The 27,120-nt window shown below is 35.7% G+C and overlaps 1 protein-coding gene and 1 long non-coding RNA gene across 8 annotated transcripts in view; both read right to left on the bottom strand.

The window, feature by feature from the left end:
- Nucleotides 1-27,120, bottom strand: part of LOC139967703 (dynactin subunit 1-like) — a 44,879-nt gene that overhangs the window by 12,947 nt on the left and 4,812 nt on the right. For 2 of the 7 annotated variants that reach the window (XM_071971727.1, XM_071971731.1), the window contains 20 exons: nucleotides 24,390-24,443; nucleotides 21,004-21,255; nucleotides 20,623-20,694; nucleotides 20,161-20,268; nucleotides 18,757-18,853; nucleotides 18,236-18,314; nucleotides 17,001-17,124; nucleotides 15,997-16,032; nucleotides 14,760-14,864; nucleotides 13,350-13,541; nucleotides 9,877-9,996; nucleotides 8,685-8,784; nucleotides 7,721-7,806; nucleotides 7,222-7,349; nucleotides 6,355-6,469; nucleotides 5,397-5,582; nucleotides 4,602-4,685; nucleotides 4,285-4,356; nucleotides 3,737-3,839; nucleotides 2,530-2,568 (listed from right to left, as the gene is read on the bottom strand). In XM_071971727.1, coding sequence (XP_071827828.1) covers nucleotides 2,530-2,568; nucleotides 3,737-3,839; nucleotides 4,285-4,356; nucleotides 4,602-4,685; nucleotides 5,397-5,582; nucleotides 6,355-6,469; nucleotides 7,222-7,349; nucleotides 7,721-7,806; nucleotides 8,685-8,784; nucleotides 9,877-9,996; nucleotides 13,350-13,541; nucleotides 14,760-14,864; nucleotides 15,997-16,032; nucleotides 17,001-17,124; nucleotides 18,236-18,314; nucleotides 18,757-18,853; nucleotides 20,161-20,268; nucleotides 20,623-20,694; nucleotides 21,004-21,255; nucleotides 24,390-24,443 — 2,152 coding nt within the window. The remainder of the gene's footprint in view (nucleotides 1-2,529; nucleotides 2,569-3,736; nucleotides 3,840-4,284; nucleotides 4,357-4,601; nucleotides 4,686-5,396; nucleotides 5,583-6,354; nucleotides 6,470-7,221; nucleotides 7,350-7,720; nucleotides 7,807-8,684; nucleotides 8,785-9,876; nucleotides 9,997-13,349; nucleotides 13,542-14,759; nucleotides 14,865-15,996; nucleotides 16,033-17,000; nucleotides 17,125-18,235; nucleotides 18,315-18,756; nucleotides 18,854-20,160; nucleotides 20,269-20,622; nucleotides 20,695-21,003; nucleotides 21,256-24,389; nucleotides 24,444-27,120) is intronic. The other 5 variants (XM_071971728.1, XM_071971732.1, XM_071971730.1 and 2 more) reach the window with 3 other exon arrangements.
- On the bottom strand, nucleotides 21,614-24,383 carry LOC139967706 (uncharacterized). Its single transcript, XR_011793089.1, has 2 exons — nucleotides 23,470-24,383; nucleotides 21,614-23,270 (listed from the first exon to the last, which is right to left on the bottom strand). It is a non-coding gene; the product is annotated as an uncharacterized lncRNA (long non-coding RNA).

Below are 27,120 nucleotides of genomic sequence, written 5' to 3'. Positions count from 1 at the left end.
TAGATATGACAGACCTTTGATAGAAGGGTCTCACCTTTCATATCAGACCAAGGAGCTACTACACTAAACCTCTGTATAGTATTAACCCAGCATATACACACCTGATTGTCCAAGGACTGACTGTTATTATAATAGAAACCATACTCATGTTCTTGCCTGATTCACACACAAATTAGTACCGGGCACAGAACCAGGGGAGGAGTGTGGAGGTATATACATAATTATATATATATTATATACATATGATAATATTTCATTTTTTCTGGCAGACCGTTGTAGACCCCCCCCCCCCCCCTTACCCAGATATCGAGGAGGTTCAATTTAGACAAAGCTATTTATGAGCAAAAGTATCTTAAACTTTAATAAGCACATTTGACCCATTAGAACTGAAATCATCATCATTCTATGTTATATTGGACATATTGGACCCGGGTGGTGATTGATGGTTAGGAACTCATGATGGCTGCTGGACACAAACCAACCAATCACATTGGTCCCACTACCATATTGATGGTGAAAACTCAAAACAGTCATATTAGACACACAAACTCACAAGCTAATGTTCAAAATAATCAAAGGAGCTCAAAGACATCTACTGACTGATCCTCAAAATGGATCTAATGCACACACACCAACTGATGACAAAATGGTCGTACCATTGGCTGATGGCCAGAAATGGTCCCAGTGGAAAATGACCTACTGGTTGATGGCCAGAATGGTCCCAGTGGATACAAAACTACTCTTTGATGGCCATAATGGCCCCAATGGATACAGACCTACTGGATGATGGCCAGAATGGTCCTAGTGCATACAGACCCACTGGCTGATGGCCAGAATGGTCCCAGTGGATACAGACTTACTGACTGATGGCCAGAATGGTCCCACTAGACATACAGACACCATGACTGATGCAGTACCCAGTCAACCATTGATCAGATAAAAACAATAACAATTGTCTAAAGGAAGATATTTGCAATCTATGCTTCAGCAGGGAATGGCAAAGAGTCCTAAGCAAGACTAAGATCAGGGCAATAATAGAGAAAAGATATTGGATTGGCTGAACAGGTAATGAACTCTTCAGTTGATAAATGAATAAATGGTAAAGTATTGCTAAATACCAACTGCTCGGAATCCTTTAGTTCCTGTAGTAAATCAAAATCAAAAATTTTGCCAAACACCAAACAAAGCAAGGACATAATAACTTATATTTTGGGGCATTTAAAGGGTGTTTCAAAAGTAATTTAGAAAAATAAATAAATAAAATAGACATATGGATTAATATTACTGAAAACAAAAATATTTCGCAGTGTTTTTAAATGAGAAAACTGTATTGCTTTGTTACAGTTACCAGCATAAGCATGGGGTGAAGATTGGTTTTTTTTTCTTGTTTTGCTCAGCAAATTAAAGCATATGGTTAGTTCACTCGTTCATTCAAGTTTGCACAAAGCATACATGTGACACACTGAGAAAGCTGACCTTTCCCTCATTACTTTGTTGTAAGTGACTATAAAGTTAGTTCACCACAATGAGGTGAACACATTACTTTGTAAGTGACTATAAAGTTAGTTCACCATCATGAGGTGAACACTGGCATTGCTGTGTTTGATAGTAGATTCACTCAGAATGACAATGAACCTAAAGAATAATATCGTGTGAAAAACAAACATTTTTTTAAAGTGTTATGGGCTTTTAGGTGGCATGATTTCTACTGAAACAAGACAGCAATAAAAAACATAAGATCGAAACATGTTTGGGTGTAACATGTCACCTCTGCAATAGAATAGGCTATGTAAAAGTAATACTGCAAAACACAATGACATAAGCATTCTACACAATTCCCCCAAAGAAAACAGTGAATTTTTTCCACATTTCTAAACAAAGGTAACAACATATGCTGACCAATTTCAGATCCCAATTTAGTGGGACAAAAAAATTACAAATCAATTTATTTCTGGGAGATAGATACATAAAATTGAAATAAAATCTGGAGAGTTGGCATGTACAAGTCTGCTGGGTTGATACACTCAACTAAAAGAAGTAGGCCCTTAAATGATTGCTATAAAGAATTTTGAGTAAATATTATGCTTTTTGCAAATATATATTTTTTTCCTAGTTTAAAATATAGAGTATTTATAGATATTAATTAAAGAAAGCTGGAGAGATACTCAAGAAAATATACAACCTAGGAGACCATCTAGAAGGTAAGTCAACATGCTAGATGCACACATAACTATAACATGCATATATCATAGGTAGCTACATTCACTGCGCATCATCAATTTGAAACAGAGGTAACCAGTGAATAACATCACCAAAATACCAACATTTAATGCCCCCACCCCCCACCCCTGCCCCCCCAACCAAGATCATCCATGAAATGTAGCACGCAATCACCAGAAATCACAGCAGTGTCATTTTACGAGTGGCTGGGTTAGTATCTATATCTACCACGTTGTTGCATATGCATAAGTTTATATCAGTTATATATAGAGAGAGAGATAGATAGAGGGCAGGCAGCATGATACCGACCTTCCTTTTCATTTTCTGGTTTCTTCTTGCCAGGTGAATCTATGTAGCAGAGCATTTACATATATGTGCAAATCCTTGTAATTTAAGTAATTATACATTTCATAAATGCTTCACATGCATCACATCTATAAGCCTATTATCTTATTAAAAAGTCCTACAAAAAATTGTCATCTCTATACAAACAAAAGTTTAATAACAATATTATTGTCACAAATCTTGAAATTTTTATAGCTCACAGCTGATTAGCATAAAGTTGAATAATTTAGCATATCTTGTCCAGTTGTAGTATTAAGCTATCCATTATTACAAGAAACGATGTTTATGCAATATCTTCGTTGACCTACGATTAGCTCGCGTTTACACACGTATCACAAATTTCAGAATAACTTTGCAAGCTTTTTTACAATTGATGGAATATATTCTGAAGGGCTGTGGTTGGAAAAAAAAATTGTATTTAAATTTGGCTTGTTGAGAGCAAATGCACCATTGTTAAGTTTTATAGTCTGATGACAAGGTATCAAACACTGAAGAGTTAAGAGACATGGACATACACAGCATCAGACAGACTTCAAACTACAAGTATGCAGTACTTAGTTAACCGTTTAATTAAAGCCTGCGTTAGAATGAACAAAGCATCCTGACTTCAGATATGTTCTAAGGGACTGAAGGAATTATACTGGACTTGCACATTGTATATGTTCTATATGTTCTATATGTTGTATATGTTCTTGCATATGTTCTAATGGACTGAAGGAATCATACTGGACTTGCACATTGTATGTACATTAGCACATGCTCATGCATGTAGTACCAGTTATCCATGCGTCTATCATGTAAACTTGATAATTTCAGGAAATAATGTGTCCACCTTACTATTCTGGATAACAAACCTATAACATTGTGTAAAATATCCACAAATTCAAAGACGGGACAGATGTGTAGACTAACTTGAAACCTCGCAGCAATTTTTAAAGGCAAAATTGGGCCTTTTTGGGGGTTCTATCTTTGTTTCAGCAGATATTAGTTTATAATTATAATTAATACTTATTTATATATGGCATTTTACCGACGGTCTCAATGCGCTTAACAAGAGACAAAATGAGTACAAAAAAACAGCATAGTGGAGCAAAAACTTAAAAGATACATGAAAAAGGATCGAAAATTGATAAAGTACTCTTAGTTTGACCACTAATGTGAGACTGTTTACCTGACAGGGAACTGGCAGTCTTCATGGCATTCTGACCAAACATCCTCATCGCAGTCACCATCTTGGAGAGGAAATCTGAGCACTCAGAAATGGAGTTCTGAACCTGAAATTTGTAACGTAAAAGAGTAACATGGAATGGAACAGTCGATAGTACACAGGGGTATGTAATCAACATCTGATAATAAAGGGGGGATGTAATAAAACAGCTGGGAGAGAGGGGAGGAGGGGTGTCAATGTGGTTAAGAGAAAGTGGGTGAGTTTCTCAGATATTGAGGAGGAGAAGAATAAGAGCAGCTGAGATAAAAAATAAAAAAAAAAAAGAGAGAGAGAAGTAGGGTTTCTCTTTTGGAAACGTGAAAAGAGGATAGAGAAGAAGTCTTCAACGAAAGGGTCATTAATGAAAGACGTCTTATATCATTCTTGGCTGAGAGGGTCATAGCTACCAAACAAAAAATCCATGTCCAAAGCTACTTGATTAAGTGTGCTGAGTACATAAACAGCTAAGTTAGGCTATTAATTTGGAAGTGAATACAGACAGGTTTTCATACCTCGACCCCATATGAGATGGAGGATGGTCCTCCTTGGTCGTCGCCGGACCCTGTGGGGAGACGTCTACGAATCTAGGAGACAATTGTAGATGAGAAATTTACAAATGAAAGTGTCTACTATAAATGCACATTCATTGTTGTGCAAAGAAGTAATATACATAGAGAGTGTCTTGAGTAGTAATATATTATTTTTTGTTTTTAGTATCAAATATGGATACTTATCGTTTCTTCGTTAATATGCCACATTGATTCCCTGTGGTGAGTAGAACGTTTACCATTGGTTTTATTTATTTATTTATTAATTTTCGTTTTAATACCATTCTGGAAAACTGCTTGAGGTCTCCATTAGAACTATCCAGGTCCTTGAGAAGAATCGCAAAATCGGTCGTTTCCTGGTTTGTCTGTAAGAAAAGAATATTGTAAAGTTGGACTTCGGATATTGTCATCGAGAGTAATTGCAGGAATGGATATTGGAGCTCTCCGGTCACGCCTAATATCAACAGAGGGCGCTCTCATAGCTGTCCAATCTTAGTGAACTAGTCACCACTACTAGTTACCACAATAGAAAGCAATCAATGAGTTCTGTCTGCAGGTTTTGCAATATTTCAGGAGATTTATTTACAGCCTTTTGTTCTACTCTACATGTTATAATCAAAATGGCTAAGGTTATTGTTATACCATGAACAATTTATTTGTATCATGCTGTAATATTATGGACACATTTTATATATAGATATATATTTATATATATATTGCTTCATACATAAACCGATCTAAACTTTATCATTACGTAATAACGAACATGCTTTAGGTCAATAGCTATAAATATATATTTAAATCTAAAGTAAAATATCTAAAACATGCTTCACATCTGTCATTCTACCTCAAACATGCTTCACATCTGCCATTCTACCTCAAACATGCTTCACATCTGCCATTCTACCTCAAACATGCTTCACATCTGCCATTCTACCTCAAACATGCTTTACTTCACTTGCAAAATCATGAACATCCCTACAAATATGTTCCTTATATTACAAACATGCTTTTAACCTATTGCCCAACATTCACAAAAAAAAACATGAACTTTAAGACATGATATTTTTCCTGACCTGCATGAAGACTTTGAGTTTCTTTAATTCCAATCCCAACAGCTCAGCAGCGGCTGTCGTCATTTTGACGTGATCTGCCATCACATTGGTATGGTCCATGTTCTCTTGTATCAGATGTACACTGTGCAGATGTTCAAAGTATGCAACTGCTTTCTCAACCCCCTCTAGGCTAGTGGTCTCATCCAGCTAGAGAAATAAACAGAATTAAATGTTGCATATAACAGAGTTATCCTTCTTCTTATATGTCACGAATGGCAGTCGATGTAAATAATAAAAGAAACCAGTGATGGTCGGCAGCAAACATGTGAGAGAGTGTGTACATGCAGGAACATCGATACTTTCTAACATCTTCTTAAAATTCAATCTTTAAGTCTAAAACAACCAAGTACATTGTACCCTCATAAAGTTCACCTGGCATACATTTTAAGGGTTACCACATTCTATGGGTATGTTAGTGTAAGTACTAACTTAGCTTAGCCATACGGTGTAAACCATGATATAACAAACGTTCCTCAGATTCTCATATCACAAAATTGCTATATATATGTTACTGTTAAAACTGGTTGCAACTTTGTGAACCAGGTTACACAGCTTTTTCCTCTGCCAAGCTTGTGGGGGCTAATATGCTGCCATCAACCTTGTTTGTGCGTTGAAAACTATTACATTTTGTTTCTTAAGCAGACATGTGTGGTGATGCATAGTACATGTATACCTCTTGAAGCATGTGTATGCTAAACACAGTGATATTTTATAGTTACAAAGATCTTTATAACATCTGGACAATTTAGTTTACCGATGAAGCAATTGAGTTTGCTGGCAGGACAATATATTAACGTTGCAACAACAAGAGAATCGTCATTAATTGGGACATATGGTAATCCTACATATAGTCATCATGAGTAAAACCCTATAAGTACGTTTCAGCAGAGGAAAAGTTCCTATTCATCCAATCACGTACCTGATCTTGTCTGAGTAGGTCTATGATGTTATCCAATGGTCTCTCATGGGGTGTCATCTCAGGGTACAGGGTACCAATCTTACAGTACAGCTCTACACTACATGAGGCCATGGCTCTGAAGGAAGAAATGTCAAAACAATAAGTTATTAATATTTTATTCCACTTAAAGACTGCTTGGGAAAGTAAGGTTCATTTTGTCTATTTTAGTTATATGGAATGGGGTTCAGTCATAACAAAAGTTAGGCTGCATAATGAGAAGCCATTGATAAATATATCTAGGTTTTAATTTGAGTATGGGAGAGAGGGAGAGATACTCACACGCTGTACTTGTTCACAAATGGTACTTGGTCAGAATGGCTTGATTGATACTCACACGCTGTTCTTGTGCAGTATAGCTTGATTGATACTCACACAGGGTACTTGTTCAGGATAGCTTGATTGATACTCACACAGGGTACTTGTTCAGGATAGCTAGATTGATACTCACACACGGTACTTGTTCAGGATAGCTTGGTCAATACTCACACACGGTACTTGTTCAGGATAGCTTGATTGCTACTCACACAGGGTACTTGTTCAGGATAGCTTGATTGCTACTCACACAGGGTAATTGGTCAGGATAGCTTGATTGATACTCACACACTGTACTTGTTCAGGATAGCTTGATTGATACTCACACACGGTACTTGTTCAGGATAGCTTGATTGCTACTCACACAGGGTAATTGGTCAGGATAGCTTGATTGTTACTCACACACAGTACTTGTTCAGGATAGCTTGATTGATACTCACACACGGTACTTGTTCAGGATAGCTTGATTGCTACTCACACAGGGTAATTGGTCAGGATAGCTTGATTGATACTCACACACGGTACTTGTTCAGGATAGCTTGTAACTTTGCCATCAGATAGTTTACATGGTTTGTAAATGACAGCGCTTCACCCAAGTTATGTCTCAGAGCCTGCTCCCGGTCCAAAGGTTCGGGAACCTCGACCTAAGAGATGGTAATGAAATGAAGCGTTAACGTGGGCTAAGTGTGATGTACCATCCCCTACATAACTCTCCTGAATCTACGGTATGAAGTCATATGATGAAGATTTGGAAAGATAACATTTATCATCCTGTCACATGAACACATTGGCTTTGATGACACACAGTCTTCTGTCATGTTACCATCTTCCAGTAGACAAATAACTGAGGGGTGAAATTACGATAATATAAAAACATGAACTAAAAGCCCAATCATAATACCTTAAGTCGTTGGTGTTTTGGAGACATGAGCATTGCTCCATCTAGCAATACTTGCAAAACATAATTAAATACAATTAAGTAATAAGCAGATGATATTAAATATTAAATACGGACCTTATCCCTTATCTGTAAAATAACTAATTCTGATTTCGCCAGCAGTCGAGCAATAAGAAGCAGAACTTGCACACAATCATAGTCACCTGTAAAAGATTGATAGATCAAAAGGTTTAATTACTACAAAACATCACTACAAAGTAAGGAATTTTAGTTGACTTATCAGCCTTCATTCAAGTCCAAAACAAAGAGAAAGACCACAATTTATAAAATATTAAATTTGCAGTTTTTAAATGATTAACAGTATAAGGAAACTGTGTTGTGTATGTTTCACAAGATTATTTAGTCAAGTAACCAAATTTAAGTAACCAACAATAACACTTGACAGTGAAAAAGCTGGGATCTGAAAATTTGAAAAATCTTTACAAAATTGTACTCATCCAAAAGGAAAAACATAACAGAATCATGGTTGGTTCAATAACGGAGCATTTTAACACTTTTAACTGTAAAAATGATTACTTAATGTCTAATACATGACTCTAATTCTCACACATCCAGCTCTTGCAATGTGTCAATAATACGCTCAGCTACTGCACATTTGATATATTTTGACCAAAACTTAATGGAACTCTGGGTAAATTCTATAGAGATTTCGTTGCTAATAATATTGTGCTATCACTTCCAGTATATAGCGTTTCATAAGAGAGTGGAATCTAAATTCAAGGGTCGTCTCAAATGAATATCAACAAATACTATCCTTTTGCTTTGAAATAAATGGTACATTAAGAGAATTCCACAAAGAACAATGTGGGTAATCTTTTTCATTCTTTGCATATGGAACAACAGTTGAGCTGATGTAATAAGCTAACACACAAAAAAAATTCTGCTTATGGCGAAATAAACCAAGCCGTGCAAAGTTACATCACTGTAAAATCACAACAGTATCATCATCCCACTATTGCAAGACAAGTTGCATCTGACACCTCCCTTAACAGGCTTCGTTTTTTAATAAGTGTACACATACCTCCTCTTCTCATGAAATTATCTGGCATGAACGACAGCAAGAATTTGACGTGTTGTCTAGCTTGAACAATCTCCAACTTTCCAATTTCCACTTCAATAGCCTGTGTAGGAATTTGAGAGGGTACCATGAACAATGAAAACATATATGCCACAACCGATTTAAAATTCTGAAAATGTGTGGCATGTGGTATGACACATATATATTCAGTTAATAAAGATTGACATAACCATGCTATACATTCATTTCATAAATTTGGCTTGTTTGGCTTGCCTCAAACAGTGGTAATTTCTGTATACATTGTCGGATTCAAAAGCACCAGGGGTGCACTCTGTACAATAGAAACATGTGCATAATACACTCTCATTGACAGTTATAGAAAGCCTATCATACGCATTAACACCAATGGAATCACTGTGGTTTAGTGTTGTACGGAGTTAGATCTGTGATCATTTCATTTTGATGATATCAAGCCTCTGTAATTTCAACATTACTTAAATTACAGTAATACATAGTTATTGAGGAATGGAGAAAACTAACCTTTCACATTTATCATTCTGAAACTCATAGTATGTAGGACTAGTTTAAAGCCCCATTACGCCTTTGATAATGAATGTCCTTTAAGAATCATTTCTTGTTACTACTGTGTAGTGAATAATCACACAATCGTCAATTGTCAAACTTTTGTCTCATTCGCAGAGATCAAGCAAACAAAATATTTGACCAAAATTGTGCCTGTGTGTGTACCACAACATTGATCGCAGGCAAACATTTGACCTCAACAGATATTAATATTACAAAAATGTACAAAGTGAAGGCAAGCAACAACTAATGCTTCAAGAGTCTTTATGGAATGTGTCCTTTGAGACTGTTCTCTGTCCTGCAGGAACATTATCAGAGACACACAGGCATTACGTAATGCCGCTAAGCTGGGTCCAGCATGTGACCTCATGCACAGTTATATACAGAGGTCAATACATCTTTCCGCTCATGCGCCCAATTAACGTTACCATCTCGACCAAAACAATAATGCATTGGTTTGATTTATTCATTTGCTGCATCTCTGCGGAGGGGCCAAAATTTTGAGGAAAAAAAGTAATCTGTCATAATTGCATAAATTGGGCTTTAATTTCTTTGAAGAATGGAAGCTAAAAGTGATAGTTCACTGTACTTTTTATATTAAATACTGCCTTACCTTAGCTTGAACTTTAGCTTCCACCATCTTGGATGTAAAATCATATGCAGGAACCACTCCAGTCGTCTCCTGGGTTTCTTTGGCAGATTCGTGGATGCTCTGCATCTCGCGGTTCTGCTCCTGGAGTTAGGAAAAGATCAAGAGAGTATTAGATTCAGAGACGGTAAACAGACTAGAAAAGCCTGCGAGCAACTGTCATACCAATAATACTGATAAACCATATTAACTTGTCAGATATCACAGATGTACATCAGAAATAGGAACAAACTTAAGAAAGTGTTCAATCTATATTGCATGATATGGATAAACAAAACGACCCTGTAGTCTTTCATCATAGCGCAGAAACCTTCACTCCTAACGTGGTAACTGGCTTCACAACGGGAGTAACTTTATTTAGCAGTGACCGTATATGAGGTAAAAATGTAGGACTAAGACAGCAGTCCTGTAGTAGGTACAATTATCCTAGCTCTGTTCCCAATAGAAACAGTGTGTGACTGCTAAGTACTCTAAGTTACAGGCTGAACCAATGCATCAGTAACTTATTTACAGTTCACAGACTTTAATAGTACAGGCAGGTATCATCAAGTAGTCCTCATGCAAGTTGCATCAAATTTGTTATTTTTTTTAATTATTCTTATAGTTTGTCTGATGGACGAACAGTTTATTTTCTATTACTGTATTCACTGTACTTCATTCTGTCATATATTGCAATAACTATCTGAACCCAGCAGAAGAAATGATTTTTAAACAAATACAAATACGATATCAAAGTAATTTTAAAAATGACAAATAGCTAATATGCTTTACCTTTAAATCCATATGAATAATCAAATATTTTCTAATTACTCATTTGAATATTAACTACTGTAAATGTGACCAACCCTAGACATTTGTGAGATCTTGGCAAAACAGAAATTAATTCTCAAATTTCCCAATCCATCTACAGTTTGTCCGTTAGGGAAATGTAACAAAGGTAGTATTCATAAACACAGCTCATATTAGTTGGGTAGGGTGAAATAAAGGCCTCTTATGGAGATATATTCCCAGATATTCAGAGAAGTTTTCTTGATTCTCTGCCATTTGTCTGTAAATGTTTCAGCATCTTCAATAAACATTACACAAAGCTGGTCCCTATTATTTCTTCTTACTGACAGTACTTTGCCGTGAAGAGCTATCACTCACTTGTACTGTCTACACGATTATACAGAAACCACAATGTTAGGACTTTTTGCCAATATCGACCAAATGGCATAAATAACTTGACTAATCTGTACCAGATGTCATCATGTATTAGGTGCTTTTAGCTACAGAAGGAATTCTTCCATTCTCACAAAGACTTCTTCTTTCATGAGTTTGTATATTTCATTTTATTTATATATAAAACTACCTTCTTTTCTTTTGCCTTTCGTAAATTTGATACGTCCCTGGTAGCATTTGCTCTGACCCTGTACGGAGCTCCGTAGATCTTTTTAAAACGTGAGTTGAGACGTTCGTCTAGATTTAGGAATTAATTTGATCACAGACATCATGAGCAGTTGCAGCAGTGACTTTCAATTTTAGAATGACATAAAAAAAAGCAACTGATGGAAAAGGGATCTGAGAAGAAACAACGTTAAGCATAGCTGGCTGAGGCTTGGGTAGGGTTGGAAGGACGGATCAAAGTTCTGGAAGAAAGGAAAGGCTCAGAACAAAGTAGAAAGAAACAGAAGCATACTTCGGGCTGTCCTCGATATATCGATTCCTTTCAACTCAATCTCCCACCACAGTGATCTTCCAGGTTTCTTACAAAACAATGACATGCGGATCTTCCATCAGATACAAAGCATTGTTCGGAGATCCCTACATTGTTTGGTGATCCCTACATTGTTTGTTGATCCCTACCAAGAAAAGGGGTGAAGTGTGACACAAACAGTTGTGCCGTACAGATTGACTGAAGCCTGCAAACTGTAGGTCATGATCTAGTCACTGTAGAAAAACATCTGAAAATTAGCTAAGCAGCGCTGGACAGATGCAATTTTAACAGATTGAGCATTTCATGAGGAGAGAAGGGGGGGGGAAAATGTTATCAGCAGAAATAACTGACCATCACCAAAACTTGTTGGACAACAGCTAAAAGGCATGCAAATTGAAGAAATTTGGCAGTTAAAATAGCTTGCTGAAAAGCAAAAAGAAAAAATTCACAAATCGGTGGGTCATTCAGGTAGTCTTCAAATATTTTACCCTCCACAAGAGTTGCCCAAGCAAGAATACCAAAGAACCTCTCTATTCTTACTTACATGATCATCACTCTTCAAAATAGCAGGAAATGGAGATAATTATATTAGCGGTTAATTATAGCGGTTAATTATCAGAAACTGGTGAGTAAGACCTTTGATATGGACCAATGAAACCGTCCCTAATGATATTACAAGTATCTATTGTAACAGCTGACAAAGATTCATGACATTTTAAATGTTTGCACCTTGTGGATATGTTATTTCTAAATATATACAGAAAAGTATTCTTCTTCAAAACCTTACGGAAAATAAAAAGAAACCAGACAGAGTATGAGTGTGTCTCTCCACAATGCATTATGGATGAGCAGGGCAGGTGAATACAGGAGGGCGCAGGGGGGGGAGGTGTTGAAGTTAATATAAGAGTCTACAATACTTGAATGCCATGATATTTACACTAAACACATAATACTGGGTGTGGCTTTTATAGTCATGGAGGGAAGTTTTTATCTTCGATGTAACATATTTTAATTGGCTAAAACTAATGCCCGAAAGCAAAGAAGATGAAGAAATTACAGTTATAACTTGCAGCAATTCAGAAACTTCATCCCTCTACAAACAACTAAATTAGTATTTTTAGGCCCAGAACTTCACAAATCTAGCCACACTGCTCAAAAATACAGGTGCTTGAGCGGTCTGCTGACTAAAATCAAGATCAAATTTGCCAGAATTACAACATACATCAATTACTGTAAAGGCTAGTGAAGCAGCACAATGATGTATGCTGATAACAAGCAGTAAACAAAGGGCTTATGTTAGGTACAGATGTTATGCTACTTTGTTCACCGACTTACCATGTGGTTAAGTTCTTAATTTCCACTGGCTAAAAATTGGCAGTGCTCCATTCTTTCTACTGGCAAATGGCAAAATCCACTGGCATTTGTCGGTATATAGCCTGAATTGCAAGGCCTGACTTTTTACTAGTCTACTAGTTACTACATGTTATGGTGAATGTGCTATCAGCCCTAACTGCCTTCCCAATGCATGTAGTTGTAAGTTCTGCGTTTAGCTTGCCTCTATTAGGTCATTTTAATGTTACTTGTCTTACTAACCAGGTCATGTACATACTAGTAGAGACAATATACACCAAGAATATGAGTGGACTTATAGGACAAATAACTTCATGTGCCTGGCAAGACGGAATAGTAAATCTCCTTTAGTCTGCTTTAAAATAAGTACTAGTGACATTTGGTCACTTACCTGTAGGGTGGCGGTCAGTTGTCTAAACTTAGCTATGGTCTCCTGATGGTCTGTGATGTTCTCCTCCAGCTGACCAATCTTACGCTTAGCCTCCTGGACCCGGTTCTTTGTCAGATCTAACTCTTCTCGTAACTCCAGTTCCGTCTCACGGTTGTTCTCCTGAAGCTCTTCGTTCATCTCGTTAAGCGCTTCCTAGTAAACGAAAAATATATCAAAAAAAGAGTGAATTGAGTATCCTATAAAACAAAACAGTGAAAATATGAAAACAATATCTCAAAATATCTCAGAAATCAACAAAGTACTTTGAAGTATGCTAGAGGTACCGCAGAATGCTTTTGAGGGGGCATAAATATTACCATCTCACGATAGTGTTCGAATGAACATCAACTGTCGAACCTGGATTTTGAATATATTAACATTTAGTAAAGTCCTTCGTTATCTATTAGTGATGGTGCTCTCCAGCCACGCCCAAAAATATCAGAGGGCGCTGATTCTGGGAAACTTGACAAGCTGCGGTCTCTGATCGGAGATCATAACGGCACCATCAGTGCATCACTAGTAGGACACACAATTTCATCCGTGCTTGCTGAAGAAGAGATCTTTTGAAACATCTTTTTGAAGTTTCAAATCAAAATATCTGTTTTAAGGGCTTTAACTTGTGTTTTTTAAAGCAAATCTTTCATTCTACCAACACAATTGGATCCTTGAACTAGCCAATCACTCAGCACTTCTGTATACAAGTTTATCAGATGTGTCCACACGTCTGTATACAAGTTCTTCGGGTGTGTCCGCACGCCTGTGAGGGCTTTCGCATGATCCTGTTACTTTGGTTCAGAGATTTGCAAATATTACAGATTACACGCTTTAGAACCAATTTGAAAGCGCCCTCTACAGAAATGCCAGAACCCAATTAACCATAAATAATCGCTGAATATACTTTGGTTTTAGTAGTTTCAGGCCTCGAAATTTGGGTTATTTACTGGCTGAATGCCAGTGAATGTTTGCTGTTTGCCGGTAGACACAAGAACTTAAACACACAGTAATTCTGTTAACAACCATCAGTTAAAGAATCTGCATGATTTCTGTACCAAACATAATCCCAGTATTACTGCTTATTAATATCAGCAAATATGTTGGGCTGCTCCCAAAGACCTGTACAGTAACAGATGAGTGTTGTAGTTCAGTAACATGCCAGTCAGAACTTGATTTGGCCAATAGATTTTTGAAAACATCTTATAGCAAGTGGCTGAAACTGTGAAATTCTTAGCCTGTAGTTTTGTAGTGGTAGTAATTTGGGATTGATAAATGGACAAACTCAAATCTCATATAAATAAAAAGCATTAATTAATATTGACTACAATTGATGATAGTACTTAAAGAGTTTGGAATGTAATCTCCTGAAAAACAAACCAAATCTGATAAGTCAGTTTCCAGTTTCTCAATCTTCTCTTCAAGTTCCAGATTTTGCTCTGTCAGAGATTCAACCATTTCCTCTGCACCAAGAGCAGCATCGACCTAAGAGAAAAAAACATGAACCAAGCAAAAATTGTCAGAATATTTTACAACCTCAAAAGACAACAGACAAAGATATAGTAGGACACTTGTCTTTTGTGGGGAATGATACTGAAGACATTTCATTTAAAAATTACATTCAGGAGTCTGGACTGAAAAAGATTATAATTACTTATAAAATAATTGCAATAAAGTTATAACATTTTCATTTATAAAAGTAAACCTTTATATGTTAAGTTTTTGAAGTTTTACAGCTATCATTTTCAAATACATATTCTTAAAATTTCAATTCTTAATTTTATGTAATGAAATGATATCTATGGGAGCTACAATTACTAGTTTGAACTCTCAAGAACTAGAAATTACGAGGAGACCGTTGCAGTCTGGTATATATAGCCAATGGATGGAGCTTAACAAACATTTTTGTCAAGAAGCTGTGCATATATGACTGCCTATGACAATGGTCCTGTATTGGCTAAAGATATGAGGAGCTCATGGGTACATATGGATTGTTTCTGTTTGTATACATGCACAAACAACACAGATAGTAATAATAATAATAATAAAAAATAATAATCATAATAATAATAATAATAATATTAAAAATAATAATAATATCATATTTATATAATCAGGAAATACTTTAGTATCTTAATTTTTGCCTCTTATAAAGTACAATGATTCTTGTGCACAAACTGCTAAACCTTTTTTAATTTGTATAGCAGCCGGCCCATTTTGTATAGCATCTTGTGATGCAATACTGGATAGACTATTCCCTGATAATGCAAGAATTTGCCAAGTATTCTTACGCACTTTACATTAAAATGAAACAAAATGCAATGATCTGAATGCAATAATATATTTAAATAAGTGTGTTTTGAGTTTGGACTCGAACAAGCTCAGACTGTCAATGAAATGTAGAGAGACAGGGACTTCTATCCAATGGTCAGGCCCTGCATAGTAGCAGTTAAGATGACCAAGCATGTTATATTTCGATCTAGGGATGGAGAGAGCGGACTATAAACAAAGATGTATCGTTCAACAATCACAGTTTAGCACAGATCGCTGGCCAGTACCAGCAATCCATTATTTAACAAACAACTTAAAAATTTTACATAAAATACAAGAAATGTACCTGTTCCTTGAGCTCTATAACTTGGCTTTCAGCTTCCTGCAAAAAAAGTGATAAAAAGATCTAAAAAAACAACAACCCTGAACAAGCATTCTATATCCATCATTTTAGTCCATTACATCAATTTGTGAAATTAGAATAGTTATATAACCCTAAGGATTATGCCAGACCATTTGGGGTATTAAGTTCCATTTATCATATTCCGTACCTAGGCTACGTAAACCCAGAGTCCGAGATTACCCTAATGCAGATAAAGTGCCTTCACTTACAAATCATTAATGGTACAGCAGCTATGAAAACAAATATCTTTCTATTAATGGGTGAGTGTCAAGTATTTTGGTAAATTTCTACTTCTGTAAGCTTTGATGCAGAATGAAGTTGGGTTGTATAACTCTGCAATTTATCTGCAGGTGTTACTTGGATCTTTTACAACTTAATATTACAGAACAAACTATTTGCTTATAACTTCCCCCATCATTTTTCCACCACTGATTTACTTATAAATGACCTTGTAGTAGGTAAAACGTATAGTTCTGCTATCTTTGGATTTGAGCTTGATATTATGCATGTGTCATTTTCTGTTTAGAACAAAAACACAACCCCCATCCCATCTTCCCCAACCCCACCCTTCTTCCCCCAACCCCCATCCTCCTCCCCCAACCCCCTTCTAGTATTAAGTGTTGGCAGAGGGTCTGCTGGAATTCTACTTTATTATTTGTATTTTATCTTAAATTTATCAACCATGTGATGAAAAGTCCAACCATGTGATGAAAAGTCCAGACTTAAAAGGAATTTAATTGAGTTCACCTTTGGAAAGATTTGTCTTTTAGGGACATTTGTCCTTCATACAGGTACTACAGGTAATCAAGGCAGTACAGACACTGTTTCACATTCTATACATTTGATATAAAACTAATTGAGATGTGTTACAAGGAAACAGTCAACAACTATGACAGGTTAATAATACGTGCGTAGGTAACTATCGACATGAAAAATAATCAACTCACCGAGAGAGCTTTTGAAGTGTTTTCCTTTTGAGCTTTGAGATCTTTAATATCTTGTCCCATTTTCTCCTTATCTTTCATTGCTTTCTGATGCTCCTGTTTTTCGTCATTGGAAAGATCTCTCAACCTGTAAATGATCAGAGAATGAAGGGATGAAAGGCCTCCTTTTTCACTGGCAAGCTAAGAAAAGTATTTTCTGCACAACTTTTTAACCTGATGCTCTTGAAAGACATTTTGTTAGCATTTCTAAAACACAAATAAGTAGTTTTTACATAAACTATCAATACCTGCTCATCTAGGTCACTGTATTATGGCATAAGCAATCTGAAACACCAAATAAATAGTGTTTGCATAAAATATGAATGCTTCATTACATTTGCAAGCCTCAGAAACACTTGGTCAAGACAGTTTCGTGGAGTGAAAGATATATCAACTAACGAATAAATGATGTCCGAGCTTTGTCTACCAAAGACCTCAAGCATGAACATTTGCTCACCTCTTCACTACAGTGATAAAGGAGACAACCAACACTACAATCATTACTGTGTTATCTGCTAGAGATCAATTCATGAACAACTCCCCCCAAACAGCTAAGACAAATCTGATTCCATCCAGTAGATATCACAGATTTATTATGTTTCTTCACATGTAAGGCTGAAGACTTGATCAAGTATAAATATGACATCATCGAGCCACACATGCTTCATGTGTTTTATGATTTCTTCATTAATTACAATATTTATTTCTATCATGGAGATGGATTTCCAAGTGCTCAATCTGAAAACAATGCCCAGCCTCTGGAGAGCATTGCCATCAGTGTCAACACTGTTAACATTCTACCTTGAAATATGAAGAGACTAATACGAAGAGAAAGAAAAGGTTTTCAGATCCTCTTGGCACTGTGATATCACAAAGTTAGAGCATGACACCTCCCAGACATGACTTCTAAAACTAGGATACTTCCCAAACTAAAGGAGATTTTTAAAGCTGTTTTGAGTCAGTTGTTCTTAAATAATGATCTCTATCATATCGGCCAAAGATGATAGTTGGGTTTGTGTCTCCTATTAAAACAATTGGAAAGATGATCGCCATGTGGTATAAATTAAAAGTTCCATAACTTCCTATGTCAGCATACCCTTCTGTGCAATATTTCCCAACATGTACAATCTATTAATAGCACGATTGCAATATTTTATATAAAATATCCTAGAGTGTGATACCATAAGTGGGTGACTTACTTGACCAAAGCTTCCTTTAATCTATTGTTCTGTTGTTCCAATTGTTTCACCTGGTAACTGGTTGCAGCACCATCAGAACCTGCCAAAATAAATAAATCCACTTTGAATCCAGATAGCTATAACAGTTTGTACCAGAGATAAATGTTCTCACTTTCCCAGGTTCGTAGAAGTGGCAAATCCACTCATTCTTGGAAGAGGAGGCTCAGAAGAAAATTATCTATAGACACTGAAATTACTACCGGAATAGCATAAGAAAACACAGATGTGTCATTACAAAGTATACCAATTTCTTCCCCACTTAACAGTATTTAAAAAAACCAAATAGCAATTAAACATTATGATTGAACTTTCTTATCGAGTAGGCTTATCTTTTAAATTGATGACACCTGTTAAAAATACTTCTCATGCTGTTCATCTAAAGATATGACTTCTGCTTTTTATCTAAAGGGATGATCCAGAAAGAAACCAACAAGGTAACTTGCTGAAAAAATCTAAGGAAGGATAGAATGAAGCCAACAAACCTTCTTGCTCAATTTCGCTGCGCAAGAGCTCAAGGTCAAGGGTCAGCTCTTCGACTCTATCCTTATATTGATCCACTTCGATCTGGAGACTATCCGCCTTGACAAAGAAAGACAAACAACTCAGTCGTTAAACATCTCATGGCAGGTCACATGGACAAAATGTATCTTAATTCTTGAGTTTTATTTGTTTCTAATGTAGTTAAAGGTAGCACTTCAAGTTTATGACAGTATTAAGGGTATAAACCAAATGATTTTGCTAGAATGATAGAAACCACTTCATCTCCAGTTTCTGCAGACCTGTCATGCAAAAGGGATCGGGTTTTTGAAAGTTACGAAGAACATGTCACACAAGAGGAACAATGAATGTAAAGCTATCTTTACCACTGTTTGTCTTGAAAGCTAAACTTATATACAGAAATTTGCAGACCCTATGAAATGAACAAACATGAAATTTTAAACCCAAACTATCTTGTGTCCAGATGGACAAAGCGTCAATATTTTAAGATATCACTCAACTTACCGGCTGAACACAAAGATTTTGAGTCAAGCATGCTTTTAAAGCTGGACACACACAGTCCGACAGACATAGAAAGATGCAATGTACCAACTTTGTAATCTACTTTTGATAATCTTTCCAGATCCATAGTCCTAATACTGACAACTAACCAATTGAACTACTGTTTTCTGATCAAGATCGGTGATGTTTTAGGTCACATGCAAGACTATTTCTCTGTGACTGATCCTGTTTGTTGATGTCAAATGACACACACACTGTATGATACTCTCTGACTGCCAGGCATATGCAACATGTTGGGTTAGCCTTACTGAAGTGACTTCAAACAATATCGTGACATAAATTTGCTCTGTTCGTACTCTATTTGGTTAGTACCTTCCATTATCAGGTCACATTCATGTATAATGGGGATTCAGGTAGGGTCACATTGATGGCAACTGAGGCAACAAAACTTCAACAGTGAGTTAAATTTTCTTTAAATAGCCGAAATCTGATTTAAAGAATTTCAAACATGTAAGCCAAAACTTGTAGGTATTTTTTATACGACAGTACAATATGATTTCCTGTAGGCTTTCTCTAGTGTACTGACTTCCTTAACTGTGACATTATCTCAAGATGGCAAATCGTAGCACATGTGGCATGTCTATAAGTCAAAATGAAATACCAATAGGGAATCCCTATTCCCTTGCAAAAAGACAACACAAGTTGGTGTGTTAGGTATATGAGTCAATGATAAAACATGAAAAACCACAATATGTAACACACAGACACATTGACTGAAGACGTGCAGAATTCTAATATTCTGTCATTCAAATTCCATTGAAAACTTCAATGAAGATGAGACGACATTTGCTACAGCCACAGTATATAAACACTAAAATCAAACCAACCTTCTCTTCAGCCATTTCTTTGTCCAATGCTGCCATCTCTATCGTCTCTGCGACTCCTGCCATTTCCTCTGCGTGCCTGTCTCTCTCCTCGACCGCCTCTCGCGCCTCCTGATTAAGGTGAAGAGATAAATGAGATACACATTGAATCTAATGACTGAGACTAAATCTACTGGTTAGGAACAACAATCATACATTGGAGATGTGGGAGCACATCATAATATCAGATGGGTTCTAGGATCGTCTCCCCCACCTTGTAAATTTAAATCTAATCACAGAATGTGTCCCTAAAATGCAAAACTTCAGCCTCTTTGCCCACTAAGCGGCATGCTGAACTACCCCATTCTCACTTTTGCCCGATCAACTTTATCAGACATGTTCTTGGCTCTTTTTCTCCCACTCATGGCCAAAATCCAAACCCACCATTATGCCTTATGTCTAACGAAAGAAGAGATCAAAGGTTACCTTCTTAGCTTCCAGCAACTGCTTTTCCAAGTCAGTTTTGGCCTCCACCATCTTGGCTTTAAATTCTTGCAGCTTTGTAAAGGAAAGTTATGAAAGTGTCTCAATTGTAGTCAATACAATGCTGCAAATGTAAAACTTAAACTAAGTCTGCAAAACATGAATATGTAAAAAACATGTTTACTAAATAAATGGAAAATAAATAGAAAATAAATTGGAAAATAAATGGAAAAAAGATCATAGATGGAAAAACCCAGTATCTTTATATTTTCTCCTTTTTTTTGTTAACCAACTGTGAATCTGTGAATCTATGAATCTTTCAACTAGCAACAATTTTTTTGGAATAAAAAATTTCATCATGTGCAGGAGAAATGTCAAACCAACCTGTTGATACTGAATTTTCATCTTTTCTGCTTCTTTCAGTTTGCTTTTGTCCTCAGCTCGTTTCATTTTCAAGGTGTCCAATTTCTCTTGGAGGTCTTGGACAGCGCACTTGAGGTTTGTGATTTCTTCAGAATCTTTTCCCATGCCATCCGGTGTTCCTGCCAGAGGTGACCCCTTCCCCTCTGGGGTCCCCGCAGAATGGTCAGATTGCGATGGGGGCGATGGTGACTGGCCAGGAGGGGTGGCAGGAGACTAATTGGAAGGAAAACGATTACAGAAAAAATCAGGTATTTGGGGTAAAAGTTTCCTGTAAAACTAACTATTTTAACTAATTTTTTGGTGACTCCTAAGACAGTGATAACTTAACCAGTAATTAATAAAAAGAATGGGATATCGCAAAAAATATACGCACTTAAGTTTGCAAGAAAATTAATGAAATGTGAGATACAGTCACTTCTTACATTAGAAATGATGAGGTTGTGTGAGAAGGTACCTTGTAAGTAGATGGTATGTTAAGATATGTACCATATAAGTAGATGGTACGTTTTGATGTGTACCATGTAGGTAGATGATATGTTTGTGTACCGTGTAAGTACATGGTATGTTAAGATATGCACCTTGTAAGTAAAAGGTATGTTTAGATATGTACTGTGTAAGTAAATGGTATGTTTTGATATTATCTTGTGGTAAGTGCAAGGTATAATGAAAAAGTTTCAGTTATAAAGAAATCCCTTCGAGTGTACCCACAAGATTCCAAAGAAAACAAGTTTCACCAATTTTGAAAATAAATACATGAAAATAAATTAGAAGGAAATAATTACAAGGAAACAATGAACAGAAAATTTTTACACAACGTCTTGATGCTGGAAAAATTTAACGTAACCAAAACCAAACAAATTTAGAATTATTTAGGCCAAGAACAATAACTCTTGAATTGAATATCATCACTCAAAAGAACATTCACTGTGTTCACTACATTTAGCTTAATACTCAAAAGACAACATAATAGGGTATTAATGCAAATTAAATCATATTTATACTGCATCTTACTGATTTTTTGTTTACATATTGTATTAAAGGTGGAGCAAAAGTAAGAGTAAAACAAATGAAAGAAGTATAAACATTTAAAAAGAAAGAAATATGGAATTTCCACAAGTACTACTGAAATATTGAAATAAATCAAAGCTGTACTTTTGAGGTTACAGGGGTATCAGGTTAAACTCTACTGCAGATGTTAAAATAACCATCTCACATGATATTATTTTTGTTTTCACAGACTGGTTGCTAACAACCAAATAATGTTTCATAATTGTATTGCAGACCAAATATTTCAAAGGAATGATCAACCGTTCACGTGTGATATAAACGGATGCAAATAAATGTTTAATAAGTTGACATTATCATTTTGTGGTTGTGCAAATTCTGTGTCGATGAAGTAATGAAACAATGTAAACAATTTCTGTAAAACAGAAAAGCTTGGGTTAGTTAATTCTGAATTTTGCTGACATGTTGTTCAAACTTTAAGAACATATAAAAATGGATGTACTGTAACAGAACAAGATTTATGTGTTGGGTTCTTTACCTCGGTTTACATTTAGCAATATGTGGGTGATTTTTAGTTATGTATAGTTGTCCTGTATGTTGACCAGAAACTCTGCAGAGCAACTACTGGGTTTTCAGACCAGAATAGCTTCTAGGATTATCATACTAAATGATTAATGAAGGATAATAATATAGTAAAGCTTGACCCATATTAGCTAGCTAGTAGTATGCATTATTTCATTAAGGTAAGGTGCAAATGAGCGAATATATAAATAACTACTGTATGCAAGCGTTATCTACGGTTTTGTTGTCAGTGAGGGATTAAATACACCCATGAAATGTTTAAATTGATTAATACTGAATGCAGCTGACATTGAGTAGAATTCTTACAGACATTCATTCAATTTTACACTCGATCACTTCATTTTTAAAAAAGTCAAACTGAGCAGCAAGTTAAAACTTTCAAAGTTTCAAGAGGATGACTAGACTAATATTTAAAAACATTTCTTCAATTTCAGCATCAATTATATCTTACTTTCATATTGCTTAAACTCATAGACAAATGTTGTCAATGTTAGTATGAAATTACGGGCTCTGTGGCCTACTGAACCCAAAGCTTACTTCTCCACTAAAATAACGTTGTGAATAACTCCCAGTCAACATGGTCAAAATATAACAAGGTACAGTACCAACTTATCCATTCTTTGAAATCTAGAAACTTAAACCTTCTTTTTGGTAATTTGTCAAATCTTTTGGTAAATCACTTCTTTATGAAAACAAAAGCTAGGGCTTTACCAGAGCGTGAATTGTTAGTTAAGTAGCTCTTTCATTGACTAGAATTGGAACTATTTGAAATCTTTGTAGAAGCACTGTCAGATAGAGTAACTAGAATTCACCGAATGGTAAGCATCTAGAAACTTAAACCTTTTTTTTGGTAATTTGTCAAATCTTTTGGTAAATCACTTCTTTATGAAAACAAAAGCTAGGGCTTTACCAGAGTGTGAATTGTTAGTTAAGTAGCTCTTTCATTGACTAGAATTGGAACTATTTGAAATCTTTGTAGAAGCACAGTCAGATAGAGTAACTAGAATTCACCGAAGGGTAAGCATCTAGATATAAAATATTGACTCACATTAAATGTTACACTTTGACTAAATGTTACTTGTCTGTTAAAGTTACGAATCAACAATAAATTCCCAAGGAGTTACAATTAATTTTCCCATCTAGATTGCTCTTGTTTTTATCGGTCATTAACTACCAATAGTGAAGCTGCGTTAGTTCACCGACTACTGAGTGTAATGTATGAATATATTAGTTTGTGATGCAGCATAACTTTGTCTAATTTACATCATAATGTGATTGAAATTGTCCTTTCGATATCCAATCATATTTAAATATATTTTAATTTGATACAAAGCTACAAGCTGATTATATTAGTATGTGATGCAGCATAAATTTGTCTAATAACATCATAATGTAATTGACGTTGTCCTTTTGATATCCAAACATATGTAAATATGTGTAAATATATTTAAATTTGATACATAGATACCGCCACCTTCAGTGAGTTAGGTAGCATAGAAAAGTCAAGTAAAACAGAAGTGAGGACAAAATACTAATTAATATTTATTGATTAGACAATTGAAACCTTTCCTCTCTTTATTATATACAAGCTATAATACTGAGAGCAGTATACAGGCAGATTGTGCAAGGCCCCTGTAACCGGTGCCAAATCGACGGTTAAATAATATGGGTTATCAAGAAAAAAAGCGTTTGGTGAAAAATAATGTTTGCGACAGTCGAGAGGATGGGTTGTGTATGCAAAATGAACATTCAAAACTCACAGTCCTGCCTGATAGACCTCCTTTGAAGGTCGGTAGGGTTGACCTTCGACCCTGCTGGAAAAGTTTTGATACAAAAGCAATTCTTTCAGAACAATTAACTAAGGTTCAAGAGCATGGTCAAAACCTGTAACAATAAGCTTTAAAGTACAAGTAGTTTGTAGTAGCCTTAGATGATTGTAGTAGCCTTAGATGATTGTCCATCTAAGGTGATAGGTGGAAATCCTGCTTCATCATATAAAGAAGATATATGCAAAAATAAAGTCTCCTTATTTAACGCTTAATAGAACCACTGCCTCCTCGGGCAAATGAAACAGCACCGCAGGAAATGAACCCCACTTTACTTGACTTTTATATCGGAGATTAAAAGTGAACTGCAGTGATCCATAATATGGTTAAAATTGTTCTAGAAACAACGAGTTCTTGCTTAATTATCTATTTACTAAACCATGACTAAAACAGGTCAGAAGAGGTACTGTCCAGAACAATCTACACACTAGAGCAGGGTGGCCAGTTTTTCTGTGCACAACCGGCCAAATTGTTGGCTAAATCGGGTGAAAATCAGCAAATTGGAACTTGCTATTATTCTATGACATTTGACCCTGTCAATGTGTAAGACTGGTGAGGGTTTGCAACTGGTGTCACTGAACATTAGGGAGTGAAACGTGGTTGAAAGAAATTGCTAATGATTTTTCACCGACACATCAGCCTATATGAAACCTTGAGGAGAACTGAACAGCATGTAATATTTTAAATCAATTCTCTTTTGAAAAATTTAACAATCCTCAGCTACTGTTTTTCTTTAAAAGTTGTTAGGCTGTCCAAAAAATGACACCAGAAAACACCAAAATGCTGTCTGGTCTGAATTCTCATTTTCCTCCCGCCAAAGAAATTTGAAAAAAAAGGCCAAATTTGTCAATCTGGTGATTAAAATGCCAGACTGTCAATGCTGGTATGAAGGAACTGAACGAGAGTGAATCTTATAAAAAGAATTAATTAATTAAATTACAACTACAAAATTAAAATACATTTTTAAAATATCTGGTTGAGACACTGGAAACATACCATGACTGTTCAAACAACAGACATTCACAAAAAGCACTGTTAAACAATTTATTAGTTTCATACTGCGTGGAAATATTAAAGAGAAAATGTACTACCACTGACGAGATAACAGGTGGGTTTAGCTTATTGTGTACAAGATGATGAAATGTATAAAACAGTGAAAACCACAATTGACAGGTTGGGATACATATAAACATAACATCAACACAACAACTTTATAAATTGTAACGACCTTCAATGTAAGTTGATCTAATGACATATTCAGAGCAGTTCCACATAGCTGATGCAGCGATACTAGTGATGGCCTTCAAACCTAATACTACAAACAATACCTACAGTGATTTTACAAAATATCAAAATATTGATTACCAAAGGGTAATAAGCATATGTTCTAGTATTCATTGCAGACATGCATAGAAGCTAAAATAGATATAAACTCAACAACAACTACAGTATCAAGGTTTGATGCCATCAAATACAGACAATATTGTAAGGTGGCTATGATGAGAAGAGCTATTAGTGTTCTAATTGCCAAAAAGAATTGGACTGATTTTCTGAAAAAAATATGAAATGTTTTCAAATTCTTGCAGTGGTACTCCTTCATATGTAACCATACACGTACTAAAACTCAAGATAAAACATATATATGATTCAAAAAGTGCCAGAATCTTCCGTAAACTGAAAGATCCCAAATAAGCCGAAGTGGTGTATAAATTCAACATACAGTTACTGTACATTGTACACAAGAGTGACGGTGTGCTAGTCTAACAGACAGACATGTGTACACAATAAAAGAACTTGGAAGCAAAAAAGGAACACAAATTTTAAAACAAACAAAAGGATATAAAACCTACATTACATGCAAATTTCATACTGTTTAAACAGTTTCCATAATGCCAGGGTATGAAACATTACTTCTCCTTCATAGGCAAGTTAATGTGAACAGGTTCACTGTTGAATGTTTATCCCACAGACCTGCAACTCTAGCCCATGGCAATTGTTCGATTAGATAATTTCACACGGGGTTATAATCAGAAGCTTATTTGCTTTTTAAGTCAGATATGCACATAATTTGGTGAGACAGCGATGTGTTCTACTTTCAGGAATACTTGCAATAAGTGAAACCGGTACTGCATGGATGACTCCTTTATAAAGTGAGACTTACAGCTCATTCTTTGCATCTACCGTCCACATTATAGGGTCATATGATATACATATAAATATCTGTTTGAAACAGAAATATATACATATATATGGGGGGGGGGGAGAATTAGCCATTAACCTTCCTGTGGGAGGTAAACAGACTACTGTAATTGATGCAAACTGGAAGCTGGGAGTGAGTACATTTAAAAAATCATTCAAAAGAACACAACATAAATAACCAAAACATAAATAAAACATAAACCATGGTATTTCAAGCAAAACGCAGTATTAGGAACAAAGAAACAATAAAAAACAAAGCAAATTTTCAAAAGATTTTGCAGAGCACAAAGAGAACCCTGTAAACATCAACATGTTAGCTACAGTACATCTAAGGTGTTCATTGCACTGTTATTCTCTGACACAGATCATATAAAACATGAGTTTTTTAGGTAAAGTGAGAATAATAAACCTTTCCAACCAAGAATTTACAAAATCTGACCATTTTTAAAAAGTGCAGACTATACTT

Source organism: Apostichopus japonicus, chromosome 5, assembly GCF_037975245.1.
Source record: "Apostichopus japonicus isolate 1M-3 chromosome 5, ASM3797524v1, whole genome shotgun sequence".
NCBI classification, from domain to species: Eukaryota; Metazoa; Echinodermata; class Holothuroidea; order Aspidochirotida; family Stichopodidae; genus Apostichopus; species Apostichopus japonicus.
The sequence above is the reverse complement of the archived record's forward strand: the minus strand, read 5'-3'. Positions and strand labels throughout refer to the sequence as shown.